Below are 17,154 nucleotides of genomic sequence, written 5' to 3'. Positions count from 1 at the left end.
TTTAAAAAACCATTTTTTCCAGTTTTCCCATAGCTTATTTGAAGGAGAAATTTTTCAGAAGTCCTTCCACCACTGTTTTTGCTGATGTAACTCAGATGTTGAGTAGACTTACTAGTAAAGCTATCAGGGCCTGGAGTAGAAGATTTTTAACTACAAGTTCAATGAGTCTAATGCAAGTACGGCCATTAAGGTTATATATTTCTTATATTGTTGTTGTTTAGTTGCTAAGTCACGTCCAACTCTTTGCGAATGCATGGACTGCAACACTCCAGGCTTCCCTGTCCTTCCCTGTCTCCTAGAGTTTGTTCACACTCATGTCCTTTGAGTCAGTGATGCTGTCCAACCATCTCATCTTCTGTTGCCCTCTTCTCCTGCCCTCAGTCTTTCCCAGCATCAATATCTTTTCCAGTGAGTAGGCTCTTCACATCAAGTGGTCAAGGTATTGGAGCTTCAGCTACAACACCAGTCCTTCCAATGAATATTCAGGGTTGATATCCCTTAGGATTGACTGGTTTGATCTCCTTGCAGTCCAAGGGACTCTCAAGAGTTGCAGCACCACAATTCAAATGCATCAGTTCTATGGTGCTCATCCTTCCATATGGTCCAACTCAACTCTTACATCCATACATGACTACTGGAAAAACCATAGCTTTGACTGTATGGACCTTTATCAGCAAAGTGATATCTCTGCTTTTTAATACACTGTCTAGGTTTGTCATAGCTTTTCTTCTAAGAAGCAAACATCTTTTAATTTCATGACTGCAGTCACCATCCACAGTGATTTTGGAGCCCAAAAAGATAAAATCTGTCACTGCTTCCACTTTTTCCCTTTCTATTTGCCATGAAGTGATGGGACTGGATGCCATGATCTTAGTTTTTTGCATGCTGAGTTTTAAGCCAGTTTTTTCACTCTCCTCTTTCACCCTCATCAAGAGACTCTTTAGTTCCTCTTCACTTTCTGCCATTAGAGTGATACCATCTGCATGTCTTCTCCCAGCAATCTTGATTCCAGTTTGTGATTCATCCAGCCTGGCAATTCACATGATGTACTCTGCATACAAAGTAAATAAGCAGGGTGACAATATACAGCCTTGACGTACTCCTTTCCCAATTTTGAACCAGTCCATTGTTCCATGTCCAGTTCTAACTGTTGCTTCTTGACCTGCATACAGGTTTCTCAGGAGACAAGGTGGTCTAGTATTTCCATGTCTTTAAGATTTTCCAAAATTTGTTGTGATCCACACAGTCAGAGGCTTTAGTGTAGTCAATGAAGCAAAAGTAGATGTTTTTCTGAAATTCCCTTGCTTTCTCTATAATCCAACGAATGTTGGCAATTTGATCTCTGGTTCCTCTGCCTTTTCTTTTCTTCTTATATAGGCATTCATAATCTGTGTCTTACACAGAACTTTTCCATTTCATGCAAGTGGTTGAATTTATTGACATAAAGTATTCATAATATCCCCTTATTATCTTTTTAATATGAATAGAATCTGTAATAATGTTGCCTCTTTAATTCCTGGTGTTGATAATTTATTTCTTTACCCTGGTTTCCCCGGTCGGCCTGGCAAATGATTTATGAATTTTTTTGAAAATAACAAGCTTTTTTCCATTGATTTCTCTTTATTGTTTATCTATTTTCTGTTTCACTGATTTCCACTCTGATCTTTATTTCTGATAATTTTTTTTTGTTTTTTTGTGTGTGTGTGTGTGTTTTTTTTTCCACACTCTTAGTTCATCAGTTTAATTACGAACAACGATAACACATACAATTGGAATAAACACATTTGGTATCAAACACGAACAACTGTTGGTAAGCAATGGCTTAACTGGGGGAGTTGAACTGCACAGCATCCTACAAGGTACTCACTGCCTAGGTATTTGTGTGTTTTTTTTTTTGTTTTTTTTTACCATTGAAATTGTTTTAATGTTGTTGCAACTCCAAAATGCAACAATCATCAGCTTGTAAAGACCCAAATTTCAAAAATTCATTTTAATTACTCCTTCATACCTATTTTACGAAATAAAGGCAGAAGACATTTTAAATCCTCCTTGTCCTACTTGTGCTATTTATGTTCCTAATTTGTTTTCTATCACTACAGTGTATGTTGCAATTCCCATCAAATGCTATATAAGAAAAAATAAAATAAAATATTAACCTCTGCTTCAATGTACAGTTTCCAGAATCTGCCAGAACTGGGGAACTGGGCAACAAGGCGTTCATAAGTCTTCCGTGCTTTGTCTATAGGTTGATTCTGTGCCTCTCGAATGAGAATGCTCCAAGTGTCAAGGTCATAAGGATTCTCTTCTAATTTCTTTTCGGCTTTCTTCACCTTCTCTGGGACATACTCAGCTGCCTGTTCCGTGGCTCCGTCTCCTGACATGGCCTCAGCCGATTAGAATTACAAACTGGCCCGCGATGCCAAGCTAGAAAAGAAAAATTAAACTAAAAACCACCCCAAACCAATAAAGTTGCCCCCTGCCCTGCAGAGCCAGACAGCCAACACGAATCTATTTCTGATAATTTTAAGTTGTACTTTTTAGCTAGATTTGTTAGGTGGGACTTGAACAATGTTTAGTCTTGGACTGTTTATTCCTCACCACTGATGAAAATCCCTTTTAGATATTCTACCTAATGCTTTCTGAGTTGTGAGGTTTTCCGTCCTGGCTGATGGAAGTAGGTACTGTCCCTGGCCTCAGGACATGTCCTCAGATGTGTATGTTCACCTATACTCTGCTGAATATTCGTACGGGACCCTTGCAAGTCTTCACGTTCTCCCACTCTCTCCTCTCTGGCGGTCTGTGAACTATAGCCTTCCTGGGCTCCTCAGACTCCTAGCCCTCGTTCAGGGAGTCCACCACGTTCCACACCATTTTCATCTCCCTGTGCTATAGCCTGTAAACTCTCAAGGCAGTAAGCTAGGCGATCATAGGGCTGATCTCATTTATTTTCCATTTCTTTGTTATCACTTTCTTTTGTTGCCTGTGGTTCAATGTCTTGAAAATGGTTTCATATGTGTTATCCAAAATTTTGGTTGTTTTAGGTGAGCAGTTTACTTGGTCCATGTTACTCTATCTTGGAGGCAAGCAGAAGTCCAAATGTTGTATTTTTCAGGGCAGCTTTCTGTTAGATTGTATGTACATTATAAGGGAAAAAAAGTGGAAAGGATCACTCAGTCTGATTTTTCTGCAGTGGTTAGGAAAAGCCAAAGATGTAAGAGCATTTAAGTCTTAAAAACCATGTAGAGACAAGGTGAACAAAAAAGAAAAGGACCTCGAAATCAGAAGAGGGGCAGGAGCTAAGGCACAATTGCATGGAGGTGCCTGGAATACCCGGAAGCCAGCAGGGCACCCTATGACTGGAACAAAGTGGGGTAGGGAAATGCACAGAGCAACAATACTAAAAAAAAATGTTTTAAACAGTTTTTAAAATAATATTTAAAAAACAGAAAAACAACTGCTAGCAAGATACAGTGCAGGTCCACCGTGTTTCACAAAAATGTATGTGTCATATTTCTTTTGAATCTCTGGACCACAGCCCCACTTCTTCCAGGGCTTCCCTCCCCTGGTACTGGGATAGTGGTTGCCTCCCTGAGCTGAGTCATCCACTCTCCACTTTACCGAGTCCTGTTGTGTCATTCCTGGGCTGCTTCCCTCGTTCTCCTTATCACCCTGGCATCACAGACATTTGAGTTTTTTCTGTGACGCTAGCGTGTGGGTTCCCTGAAGATAGTGAGCTATCAGTGCTTTTTGGGTCAGAGCTCCACCTTTCCTTTCTGTCTCCTCGTTTTCCTACTTTCTAAATGTGCTCTATTTGTTCTTTCATCTTTGTGACTTCTCATCTTTTCCTTCTCAGTCTTCTGACTTCCCTTCATTTACATATGTGTGTGCTCAGTCATGTCTGACTCTTTGTGACCCCAAGGATCATAGCCCACCAGGTTCATCTGTCCATGGAATTTTCCAGGCAAGAGTACTGGACTGGTCACTATGCCCTCCTCCAAGGGGTCTTCCTGACCCAGGGAACAAACCCACATCCTCCTGCATTGGCAGGCGGATTCTTTACCACTGTGCCTGCTGAGAAGCCCTTTACTTACACGTCTCCCTATAGACTGCTCTAGCTGCTGTAACAATACCAGAGACTTGGTGGCTTAAACAATGTAAATGTATTTTCTCATAGTTCTGAAGGCTGGGAATTCAAGATCAAGGTTCCAATAGGGCTGAGTGCTGGTGAGTCCTCTCTTCCTGGCTTGCAGGCGGCCACCTCCTTGCCATGTCCTCACATGGCCTTTCCTGTCTGTGTGTGTGTATGGAGAGAAAGAGCTCTCTGGTGTCTCTTCCTCTTTTTATGAGGACACCATCCTGTGGCTTAGGGCCTCACCCTTATGACCTCATATAACTTTAATTACTTCTTTAAAGGCCCGACCTCCTTTGTAAGATGTATTAACTTTGGGGGTTTCAACCTGTGAAAGACACAATTCAGTCCACAGCAGTCACTGTTCAGTCCTCTTTATTGCTTCATTTTTAAATTCTCATACTGTTTTTTGGGCTCTGTCATGATGTCTTCCCTGATAGCTCAGTTGGTAAAGAATCTGTCTGCAATGCATCTGGTTTGATCCCTGGGTTGGGAAGATCCACTAGAGAAGGGATAGGCTACCCACGCCAGTATTCTTGCAGTTCCCTTGTGGCACAGCTGGTAAAGAATCCACCTGCAATGCAGGAGACCTGGGTTCGATCCCTGGGTTGGGAATATCCCCTGGAGAAGGGAAAGGCTGCCCACTCTGATATTCTGGCCTGGAGAATTCCACGGACTACATCCCATGGGATTGCAAAGAGTCAGACACGACTGAGTGACTTTCATCTTCACTTTCTTTCACGATGTCTACCACCATTCCTGGACATCATAGAGAGGAGACACTGCCTTCCATTCTTTGAATTTCCCTTTTTTCATGATTTCTGTATTTTCTTTTCTCTAACATAATTTGCATTACTATATATACATCCATAAAATGTTTGTCTTCTATGTTACTGTTAATAGGAAACCATTTGAAACACTGCATTCCCATCTCACAGGCTGGGATATCACTGTTTTCTTTACGTAAACTTCTTCATCCCTTCTTTGTCACTAAGGGATCTCCTGCACTTTTACACACACACACACACACACACACACACAATTTGATAAATTTTCTGGTTTTTCCAAGGGAGCTAATATTTTTCTGGGATAAGTAGGTTTTATTTTATTCTTGTCCCTTCATACAGTAGAAAAAGGAGCCCAACCAGCTAAGGTTTGTAATCTCTACATTATTCTCAGCAACTCCCTGCTTCCCAGACACATATATAATCACTCATGTAGTCTGTTGAATATTTTTCTCTCAGATCCTCCCATTTATCTCCCCTTTTTATTCCCATTGCCACTTCGCTGAATCAGAGCCCCATTTGAGCTGTTGCAGAAGCTTTCTCACTAGCTTCTTGTCTCCACTCTTCCCCTCCTGCAGTTCTGAGCGGGGCAGAGAACAGAGCCAGGAGGACCGAGGACATGTCATGGACACAAAGGGGAAGAAGATGGAGCAAACCAGCCGGAAAGTCACCCTCATTGAGGTGAGAGGAAACCAGGAGAGAGTCACGTCACGGAGTCCACGGGAAGGTTTAGGAAAAACCAGGAGAGAGTCATGTCACGGAGTCCACAGGAAGGTTTAGGAAAAGCATAGTCAACAAGGCCACATGTCAAAGAGAGCAAAAGCAAATAGGGACTGAAAAATGCCTTTGGGTTTGGCAGCCAAGAGGCTGTGGCCTGGAAGAGGAAGGTTTTGAATGAGAATCCTGGAACGTGAGTCAGATTGTCTCCAGCCCACGGGGAGAAGACCTGTCAGAAGAGGCCACTTCTCCCAAACATTGGACTTGAAAGAAAAGGCTGAGCAGTAGGTAGTAGAAAACAAAGGATATAGAGAAAATCTTTATATCGGAGGGAATTACAAGAATATTTATAAGCCAAGAGCCCCTTGAGAAGAGCCGGTCAATGTACAGTATAAGGGGAATAACTAAAGAGGAGAATTTGAGACAAATTCAAATTCAGGACTACTTTTTCCACTGAGAGAGGTGAGTGGGACATGATGATGTTTTCTGGTGAGAGATGAAGAAGGACAGGAAAGGACTTTCTAAAGAAGGTGACCTCTGTTTTCTCTATTAGCAGAAGAGAAGTTTGGCTATTAAAAGTGAAATGTTAAGCTCTATCACATTATTCTCATCATACAGAAAGCTTATAAGTCAATAATTGTAGGATCATGAGTGTTAAGGAATGACTTTTTATTATTGATATCAGAATTAGAAAACATATTTTGAAACAGGTTTTTAGATCTAAATAACAGAACCTTTAAAATCATTTATGTCAAAGAGAAAAAAATGTGTAAGCAGAAGCTGTAAAGAAGATCCCAGTGACCTGGGATCAGGAAGAATTTCACAAAATATATGACAAAGGGTTAATACCCTCAGCATATAAAAAGCTGTAAAAAATCAAGAGGGAAAAGATTATCAATAGGAGAACTGACCCATAGGATACATAGAACATTCTTAAAGGGATATATATATATATATATATATATATATATATCAGTGAAAATCTGAAATATGTCCAATTCCAGTGATCAAAGTAATAGAAATTAAATCAGTAAATGAGATGGTATTTTTCCTTCATGAAATGGCAGCAAGCTTCAGACTTACACAGCCTTGTGTTGATGAGAGTGTGGGGAAGTGGGTTTTCTCATATACTGCTGGTAATAATATTAAAATAATCCTTTGTAGGGTATGGCTTTTTCTTAAGTTTTCAAATTGTTCATATGTTTTGACCTGACAGTTCTACCTCCAAGAATTTACTGTAGGAAAGTATTTAAGTGTATATGTAGAGATTTAATTAAAAGGCTACTCCTTCAAGTTTTCAAAATGGAAGGGAAAAAATCAATTTCTATGAATAAAGGATTGATTATGAAATAGAATACCATGTGACTATTACAATAGTAAAAATATTATAGAAGTATTTTCATAGACATAGAAAGATTGATGATAAATTTGTAAGTTAAAAATGAAAGGTGATAAATTTGTAAGTTAAAAATGATTATAAAATAATTTTTATATAACATACATAAAATATGGAACAATATACATCAACAAATGTGAGTGGTTATCTCTAAATGATGGAACTGTAGTGATTTTTTATCCTTCATTTTACAGTGTGTATTTTCTGATTTTTCTACTCAGCATATTTTGTTATATATACTACTTGATCATTTCTTTTAAAACAAGAATAATATCAGAAATTTTCTAATACAGCCCTTTCTTTCTACATATAAAAAAATTAAGGTCTCAGACCCAGAGTTTAAAAGTGCTTAAACTAGGACTCGATCTTCTGGCTCTGAGTTCAGAGTTATTTCTGCTACACAATGTTTTGCCTTTTAACTCTGATTAAATGGTAATATTGGGTTGGCCAAAGAGTCTGTTTGGGTTTAACCCAGTACTTTAAGGCAGGGGCTATAATATGCTCACATTTTCTCCCCCCAGTAATTCTCCTGGTGTCTAGCCACACAGCAAACCTTTGGGGAATACTCACTGGATTGAGTTTCTTGTGGAATAAGGCGCAGTATTTTTATGAATCTTATTTTTCATACCATACACACAAACACTGGCCTGGTTTCCTATTCATTTTTAAAACCCTGCTATGAAATCTTCCTTTCTCTTTTCATATGATTTGCCTTTAAAAGGCCCTCACTTTGTTGCTCTCCCTTTGTTACATTATGGGGTTCCTTAATGAGGAGATGCGCAGAGAAAGCCCGGGTTCGCATTCATTCCAGTGTCTTGGTGAGATGGCATCTAACCCCTTGGCAGCAGGCCTCCACCGTCTCCCAGGCGCTCAGTCCCTGTGCCGTCAGCAGCCAGCATCATGCTGCTGAGGCCCCCTTGCTGGTGCCCTGTTATTTGTCCAGGGTGTGCACCTGACTCTGTCTTCTCTTTTTCCTTTTATTTTGTCCCCTTGCTCCCTTTCATAGACAGTCTTTGATATTCTGTATTCAGTGTTCCTTCCTCTTCTTAATCTGAGTCATTTCACATAAATGTGCTGTCTTCACTGCCTACTTTAGCTTATTCTAGTTCAGTTTCTCCTCAGGTTCCATCTCCTGAGGGTCTTCCTGGCTCATCTGTTTATAATTTCTCACCGTTCAGTCTTGCCCCATCTTATGCAGCATCCAGCTCACTCATTTCCAGCTGTTCTCCTCTCCACTTCCCTTTTCTGTTTTTCTTCCTCGTTTTTGTCCTGCCAGTATCATAAACTCCTCCTCTCACTCTGTTTTGCCTTGTTAGATCCTCTGAGATTCTTTACCTCTCCCACTGTTTCTTACAGATGTTTATAGGCTCCCTGGGTGATTTGAGCCTCTTTCCCCTTGTTATCAGACCCTAATCTGAGGCAAACCTTACATACTGTACCTGTATACCCACCAGGACAGAATGATGCCCTTTTTCGCCCCTGGTGAGACTGTACCTTGGCACACCATACCTGCACCATTTTAAACTCTACCTCAGTTGCGTTTGTTAGCATGTTCACTGGAAACATTTCAGGGCTTCTATACATAGTGCTAATTTAGCAAATTTAAAATCAGGAAACAAGGACTGACAAAGGATTTTTCCCCCTCGTGTACATGTTTTTCATTTATTTAAGATTGGGCCATAAACTGTAATGGAAAAGAATATGAAAAAGAATATATATATATATATATATGTGTGTGTGTGTGTGTGTGTGTGTGTGTGTGTATAACTGAATCACTTTACTGTATAGCAGAAATTAACACAACATAGTAAATCAACTATGTTTCAATAAAATAAATTAAAAAAAATAAAAATAAAAGATTGGGCCTGACCTTAAAGGCACAGATGTTCCCTAACCCTTCTGGTTAGGGTTCAGCAATGGTTATTAGCGCATCCTTCTTTCCAACGTAATGCTCTAGCCTCTGCTTTTCTCAGGAGTGATCAGTGGAATTGACCGCACCTAAGCAGTTGGCCATTATCCTTAGATTGAAGTTTGTTTCGTGAGAGCAACCAAATGTTAAGCCGTTTCTGCTTCAGTTCAGTTCAGTTCAGTCACTCAGTCATGTCTGACTCTTTGCGACCCCATGAACCACAGCACGCCAGGCCTCCCTGTCCATCACCAACTCCCATAGTTCACTCAGACTCACGTCCATCGAGTCAGTGATGCCATCCAGCCATCTCATCCTCTGTCGTCCCCTTCTCCTCCTCCCCAGAATACCTCCCAGCATCAGGGTCTTTTCCAATGAGTCAACTCTTCGCATGAGGTGGCCAAAGTACTGGAGTTTCGGCTTTAGTATCATTCCTTCCTTCCAAAGAAATCCCAGGGCTGATCTCCTTCAGAATGGACTGGTTGGATCTCCTTGCAGTCCAAGGGACTCTCAAGAGTCTTCTCCAACACCACAGTTCAAAAGCATCAATTGTTCGGTGCTCAGCTTTCTTCACAGTCCAACTCTCATCGTTTCTGCTTAGAGGGAAGACAAAACAATTTTGTGTATGTCCAGATACTCATCACCGATACATGAACAACTGCATTAAAAAAATTCAGGTTCAGTCCCTCGTTTATCAACCTATAATCGTGGTATACTTACCACATGGCCTCTAAAGAAACAACTTCTTGTTTCATCTGCCTGTTGGTTCTTGATTTTTATTAATAGTATAATTTGTTTTAGTTCAAAGCTGCATCTAGATATATAGTTAACCATCACTCTCTTGCTCAATCAAAAATGACACATGCCATTTTGGGGATTTATTGGAAAAACTATCATAGTTAACCCACTTCTAAAAGTAGACATCGTCATAAACTAAATGAAAGAGTGCTGTTTAATAAAATGGCCTATATGCTTTCCAGTCACTAACCCTGAAGCAGCATCCAGGACAGTTTTTTTCCAGTGAATGAAGAATTTCATCAACTCCGATTGCCTGCACTTAATTTTAGAAGTTACCCAGGGTTTGCAATGCTTATTGTATATATTTGAGAAATGTATTTCTTTCTTGCTGAAATTCACTGATCAGTGCTGCAGCAGGCCTTAAGCAACTGCTGGTGATACTGAAAGACTTTCACAGTTTGTTCAAGAGGCAAGCTAGACTTTAATTCTAAAAGTTAGACTGGGAGTATGTTCAAGAAGACAAGTCCGTGTTTTGGCCTCTGGTTGTGTGTGCACGTGTATGTGTGCGGCACGCTGTTTTATCACCTGTGCTGTTGCCTGGGCATGCCAAGGTGATTGTGAGCAGAAGACGTTAAGCTCACTTAGTACATTGTGTGTCATTTTCTCCTAGGAAAGAGCTGAAGAATGAAGAGGGAAAGAACCAAATATACAGAAAGGAAATGACAAATTAAACCAAATGGAATTTCTCTTCAGAGTTCAGAAATTTCAGATGGCCAGGAAGAAAGGATCTACTACGTTTTAGCCTTATGAAAGAATCTAGAAAAGTCAGAAGCAAGGTATGGGTGGAAAATAAATGTGGCCCTTTGAGCTGGTTATAAACCATCGGGTTTGTTGTTGATCAAAATAATGGCACTTGTGCTTATTAGTAATTGCATCAAAATTACATTACTGCTGTTGGAAAATCAATAAAGAAAAATTATAATTGCTACTCAGCAAGTACGAAGAAAAAGTGTTGGTATTGCTAGAATGTCTGTTAAGTAATCATTTAATATTATTATATCTGTAGTGTGGTTATATGTGTGATGTTATGCTCAGAATTGAAATATATGCTATTGAAACTTAACTTTATTTAAAATAAAGATAAGCAGCTTCAGGATTTTGTGTATTCAAAATGTTCCAAATAAGAAAGGCATTAAAAGGTAACAAATGTGTTTGTTTTGATGAATTGTATGTATAACTTGATACACATAAACTAGAAGTGACTTTTGGCTAGACTGGCAACAGTTTTCCAAATATATTTTTTACTTTAAAAAAAAAGGCATTTCATGTTGAAGCATGTAAGTGATTTGTAGACTTAAATTGTTTTAATATTTATTTTAGTCTTAACACTTGTTTTTAAATTTTTACATTGGATTATTTATTCCTTTCGTTCCAGAGTAACAGTGTCATATTTGACTATGTATTTTGAAGTGTGAGGTTATAAAATAGGAAATTCCATCTCTTTGTGTTTTACTTGGCTCTTCTTTTTCAACTGTGTGACTGTAAGTCTGTCAATAAATATATAACCTCAAGAAGGTCAAGACTAATATAAAATTAGAAAACTTATTTACCAAATTGGACAACTGATTCCATTAAAATAAGAAGTGAGAAAAACAGTGTTGGGCACTGAGGTGTAAATTTTGCCCAGATGTATACCCAATGTGAAGAATCTTCTAGTAAAAATATATTTGACTCTTCCCCTGCACATATTGTAGGAGTATGAAAATTGGTAAACGTGCCCCCGCTGTGTAGAACTTTGGGCAGGGGGTTCACTGGTGAAGTGATGAGTGGCGGTGATAACTGCTCGGGCCCTCGGCGATAAGCACAGAAGTGTGTTCTGATAGCACCAAGCTCCCCTGTTCTGGATGTGTGTGTCTCTGCTCCAGGTACAGCTGGACGCAGGCAGCCTGAGTCACCCTTGCAGCAGCCTGTTTTTTCTGTCTTGTGAATGTACTTGATAATTAAAAACATGTGGCTCTGTGGAGTTTTAGCTCATAGTTTTGAGATATGTGTTGGTTTTCTGATTTGGGCTTTAATTAAAAGAATTTCAACAAGTTGCAAAAAGATTCTAAATCAAGATGATAATAAAATAATATGTCAGAGGACCTAACATTTGCTGAGATCCCAACATTCATATGAAAACTAAAGGATTATTTTTATATTGCAATGTCTGAAGACAAACTAACAATTATGACAAACACCAGGAAAAGTTGTTTCTGCTCAAAGCCCATTTCTTTTCTTTTCTGTCCTATTGACAAAACTTGGGTTATCCATGAATACATAACAAAAAGTCTTCACCACCCTTGCCAACGTGAGAGAGAGTAGGGTGGGGGAGATAATAAAAGTGCCCTCCAAGTAATAAGTCCAGATTATAACTAAGCAGAAAAATCAGACAAAGGAATCCATTTGAAGGGCTTCCCTGGTGGCTCAGTGGTAAAAAGTCCACCTGCCAATGCTGGAGACATGGGTTTGATCCCTGATCTGGGAAGATCCCACATGCCACAGCGCAACTAAGCCCATACACCACAACTATTGAGCCTGCTCTCCAGAGCCTGGGAGCCACAGCTACTGAAGCCCACATGCTTTAGAGCCCATGCTCTGCAACAAGAGAAGCCACCGCAGTGAGAAGCCCTTACACTGCAGCTAGAGAGTAGCCCTGCTCACCACAGCCCGAGAAGAGCCCACACAGCAATGAAAACCCAGCGCAACCAAAAATAAAAAACATTTATTAAAAAAGAATCAATTTGAAGATTTATAATACTACATATTTACTTAGTAATAAATTAGTTTTATTTTTATTCTAAAATTACTAAATTTTATCCCATTTTATAGTCTCTTTTCTCCAAATAAGTAACAATTTGACACTATCTTTTCTAGATATAAATAATGTCGTTCTTTAAATTTATTTCCTAATTATTCATTCCACTATATGTTGAAGATTCAAGTTTCTTCAGTACCAAAACTATATGAGTAGGATTTGTAAAACTAGAATAAAAAGCAAGTTTTATAAAGATTTAAAACATGAAATATTTTATACTTATGAATGCAAATTCATGTTTAAAATGCACTTTTTAAATATTAAAATAGTGTTTTTAAATGGCAAACACTTCATACTTTTGAAACATTGTGTAAGGTTTCTTTCAAAAAAAAATGAATACTTGACCTTAATTTTATTTCTGTTATAGAAATGTTTTATCAAAGAAAGATATCTTTCTCTTTAGGAAGTTCAGCAAGACTATCTGGGAAATAATTTACCATTTTGTAACTATAAATGACATGTTATTTTAGTCATATTTAAATGACAAATACTGTTCAGAGGGTTAGAAAGTTCTAGAAACTATAATAAAAAGTCATGACCTTACACTTTTATACATAATTTCAGTGATTTCCACCTGAGGTCCATATCTGTTAAGTAAATTATGTGAACATTTTTCACCAGTCCAACTTTTTAAAGCTTGTATTTACTGATTTCTACCTCGTTGAACTTGACTAAAGAAGAGAGTCCCCAGATCTGCACTTCATGTACGTGACCTCATTTACTCTTCACTTTAAACCTAGGAGGAAGATAAAAATCTTCCATGCTGCAGATAAGGAAACCAGGGCTTTGAAGGTTAAGTAACTTGTCCAAGTACACACGGTCAGTAAATGCTCACTGTCCATGGAGGTTTGTCAGACTCCACTGGGAGGTCTTGAAGGGCACCACCCACCTCAGGTGCTGGGTAAAATGAGGCAGTCACACCTAGAGTCTGTCTCCAGCCCACACAAGATTAAGGAAGCAACCTGATGCACCTACAACCACACTTGGGGACTAGAAACGTCTCCTGTGTCTTTCATGCAGCAGTGACCTACATAAAGTGAAATACCATCTTTGAGTAAAATTAAGAAAAAAAAAAAGCCCTGATAATGTCTTTATCCCATAACTGTTTTGCAGGATCTTTACTCTGTACTATAATTCTTACTTTTTTCTAAGAAATCAATTCTATAGAATCAAACTTATACATGCACAGTAACATGTTATTCAAGAAAACAGAAAAGGCGCCATCCCAGTCACATAAGAGAAAATAAAAACATCAAGAGTCACGTCAATCAAAAGGCTCTGTTGAGTGGCAAACTCAGTCTATGGATGGACCCAATTATCTGCAGGAGAATTGGATGTCAGCATCATTTAGGGTTAACAATGGATCTACTAGGCAAAAGTAGACAGCTCCTCTCTTCAGAGACCCAGAAAGCGAACTTGGTAATGAGGTACTGCATTCATCATATCTTTCTGCTCTAGTTATTAAAATGAATAGGAAATACTTTTAAGTTAAGGCGGGAACTGGATAACATAAAAACATCTGTTTTGTAAACACAAAGAATGCTTTTTTCTAATGATCCTCTTCAAATCTACATCAGGCAAATGTTGTGAGCCCCCTCTTTTCGAAAGTTGCTCTTCTAACACCTCAAATTCATTCTGATTTTGGATGGGTTATTTTGATGGTCTCAGAACAGGGAGGATAAAGCTGCCAAGAATGTACAATTTTACCCTCTACTCACAATCTAAAGTACATATATAAGAACCATGCATAACACGTTCTCCCTCTATTACAAAATGGTCCAACTTTATATACTTCAATGTCGTTTCTATCTAAAAGTACTAAACAGTTTGATTTTTACTCATGATAGTTCACTTTTTCTTAAATCATCACTTGGTTCCTTGTGAAGAATTGTGAAAGAATTTTGTAGAGGAAAATACAGGAATTTTTTTTTTTAATGCAACAGTATTATATAAGTAGACCTACATTGCCAGTCTTTCAAGCTGCTTGAAATGAGATGACTTGAGAGGGGACAATCATAGTTAAGGAAAAAAGAAAGTCAAAAGGAGGAAAAAGTAAGCAGGTGAGGAAAATAGATTGTTGCCATGTTAAAAATGAACAACTGAAGCTTGTGAAAAAGCAGTCTCGAAACCAAAGGAAGAAGGTTCCCTGGAGAAAAATGTGGTCGCTTCAGTTGTTCAGTGTTTTCAACTGAGAATCAATAGTTAATTTTTTTTTTTCTATTTGTTCATGGGACCATTTTATAGAAACACTCCACATAACTTTTACAGAGATGCAGTTCTTCAGTTTCAAATAAATGGAAGGTGGCTAAGCACTGTGATGTTTTTAACCATCTCTGCTTGTTTTACAGAAGTTAATGTTCAGAAGTTTCTGCAGATGCTACTTTTAGCAACTAAATATTTCCACAGTGGTAAAGAAATGTCAGTGAAATCTATGTACTTTAAGAACATCAAATTCTTATTATACTTATCATGTGTGCAGGCAGAGTACATAATAAACTAGTCTATAGCAGCTGTAAATTTCTGAGGATTTATCTAACCACAAATACATTGAAATGGGGAAATGGGGCTATATTAAACTATGCAAGATGCTGCTGGAGCTTTGCCATTTCTGCAACATCCTGTAATTAATTTCTCATGACAGGTCTGGCAAACTGAAACATCCAATACACTTGCGACAGACTGTTAGACTATGGTTGCTGCAAATCCTACAGTTCCATGAAGTGAACGTAGTTTCTTCTTTCGAACATGAATGTAGACATAGTGTTCTGCGGCCAAGGACAGACGTCACTTTTTAGTTTTAAAATAAAGAAGATCTAGAATATAGAAAAGATCCTGAGCTGAGAGATTGGCCTGTTCTCTGAGTTGTGTGGTCTTTTTCTGAAGACACAGCCCTGGGTAGGGGAACGATACAGTCAGGTCACCCTTGGCATGCATGTCTGGAGTAGATATGACAGGATTCTCTCCTGGGAAGTTTGAGGTCAGTTCTGTCTCGAACTCATCCTCTGCCTATAAACAAGACTCACAAGAACTCCATCTGTGTGTCATCCTCTTCTGATGGCCACACTCCTGCCGTTCTGCAAACTTAGAGCACAAATACAGAAATTATCCCTGCTCGAACCTAGAGAAAGAAAAAAAATGTAATTTTTTTTTACCAAAATAGATTTTCCTGTATAACAATAAATTCTGTGTTCATATTGGTGTGAAAGAATTTCCTCTCTACTTGATGTGTCTAATTTGATTCAGGTGTTAAGTGATTGGTGTTAAGGATGGACCCTTAGCAAACAAGGGTCCTTCTTTTGAGGGAGTGGAGATTTTGCACCTACAAAAACGAAATCAACAGTGTATCAGTGTCCACAGTCCTGCCCATTTCCTTTGGAAGGTCAGAGTTTCTCAGACTACAAACAAGAGAACCCAAGGAAGTCTGGGAACCTTGAATCTGGAAGTTTTCATGAGAAAGGAAAAGTTCCAGGTGGTAATGAATAGGCTGTGTCTTGCTTGGTGGAGAGGTGTTCTCACCTCTCAGGCAGGTAAGGGGCAGTGGTTCCAACCCAGTTGCCAAACGCTCCCTGTCAACACAGTGGCCTTTGGATCTTCTCCAGTGATTGTCTTTCCCTTTATCCGTGCAACTGAAAACATACCCTATTCAGAGGACCTGAGAAGTCTGTTTCCTGGGCCAAGTTTTAGAGAAGAGCAACCATAGAACCCCAAACTGAATAACCGGAAGGGGAAAGTGAACAAGAGACCATGCAGGAATGCTTCCGTATCCTTCCACTCTCCTCTCCATGAGAAAAACTCCCTTCAGAGCTCTTCTGTGTAGAGCTCTGCAAATGGAAGAAAGAGAGATCAAAACATAAGAAGAAAGATCGTTCTTTCACATACTTGTCCAGGGTCACAAAATCCAGGGGAAGGACCCCACCTTTTCCTGTTCACTTAAAAATTATTCCCATAAATTCAGTCCTGTGCTCTCTGATATCACAGGAAACTCTCAAATGAAATTCAGTCACCTCGGAAGTGACAGCAAAAGTTAGAAGTATGGTTGATATCTGAAAGTCCAGACAACTAAGCATAGCAAAGACCCCCCTTACCCTCAGTCATTCATGTCATGACTGCAAGTGGATGCCCTCAGTTCATACTGCAGTGAGACCATACTACTGTCCCCCAAGGACCATAGCTTCCTCAAACCCTTGACTTGTTCTTGACTTGAAAACCCTTTTTCCCAAAGCCTCTGCTGAGTATATATATGTTTCCACTCAAGTTTCATCTCAACTCATACACTAAGATTCCTTTCCTACAATGGTAATTGTTAGTAATTAGGAAAGGAATCTTAGTGTATGAGTTGGTATGGTAATTAGTAATCCTTGCAGTGTCCTATATCTATTGTCTATAAAACACTTAGCACATGACATGGAAACTGATAATCTATTGATCAGTGTACTATTTGACATTAATTAATACATAATATATCAACCAATGTAGTATTTAACATTTCTTATGTGCCTCAGATAATGCTTTTTTAAATTGAAGTAAAGTGAAGAGGAACTAAAAAGCCTCTTGGTGAAAGTGAAAGAGGAGAGTGAAAAAGTTGGCTTAAAGCTCAACATTCAGAAAACTAAGATCATGGCATCT

At 38.9% G+C, this 17,154-nt stretch overlaps 1 protein-coding gene and 1 pseudogene across 44 annotated transcripts in view; one reads left to right on the top strand and one right to left on the bottom strand.

Moving 5' to 3' along the window:
• AHI1 (Abelson helper integration site 1) overlaps positions 1-11,168 on the top strand; it is a 219,446-nt gene extending 208,278 nt beyond the window's left edge. For 21 of the 43 annotated variants that reach the window (XR_015133238.1, XR_015133239.1, XR_015133237.1 and 18 more), the window contains 2 exons: positions 5,493-5,595; positions 10,342-11,168. Coding sequence is in view for 17 of the 43 variants with exons in the window: in XM_086317985.1 (XP_086174111.1) it covers positions 5,493-5,595; positions 10,342-10,359 (121 nt within the window). In the remaining 26 variants the exon portion in view is untranslated. Of the gene's footprint in view, positions 1-1,731; positions 1,860-5,492; positions 6,228-10,341 lie in introns of those variants that run through there. The other 22 variants (XM_086317984.1, XM_086317966.1, XM_086317973.1 and 19 more) reach the window with 8 other exon arrangements.
• On the bottom strand, positions 1,739-2,503 carry LOC147366185 (cleavage stimulation factor subunit 3 pseudogene; annotated as a pseudogene). The gene has a single exon (XR_015133243.1). The product of XR_015133243.1 is annotated as a cleavage stimulation factor subunit 3 pseudogene (transcript).
• Positions 11,169-17,154: the final 5,986 nt, after the last annotated feature.

This window comes from Bos grunniens, chromosome 9 (genome assembly GCF_055505025.1).
Source record: "Bos grunniens cultivar Pamir isolate PY7600 chromosome 9, Bosgru_T2T1.0, whole genome shotgun sequence".
NCBI classification, from domain to species: Eukaryota; Metazoa; Chordata; class Mammalia; order Artiodactyla; family Bovidae; genus Bos; species Bos grunniens.
Note: the sequence above shows the minus strand (reverse complement) of the source record. Positions and strands in the feature narration are given on the sequence as shown.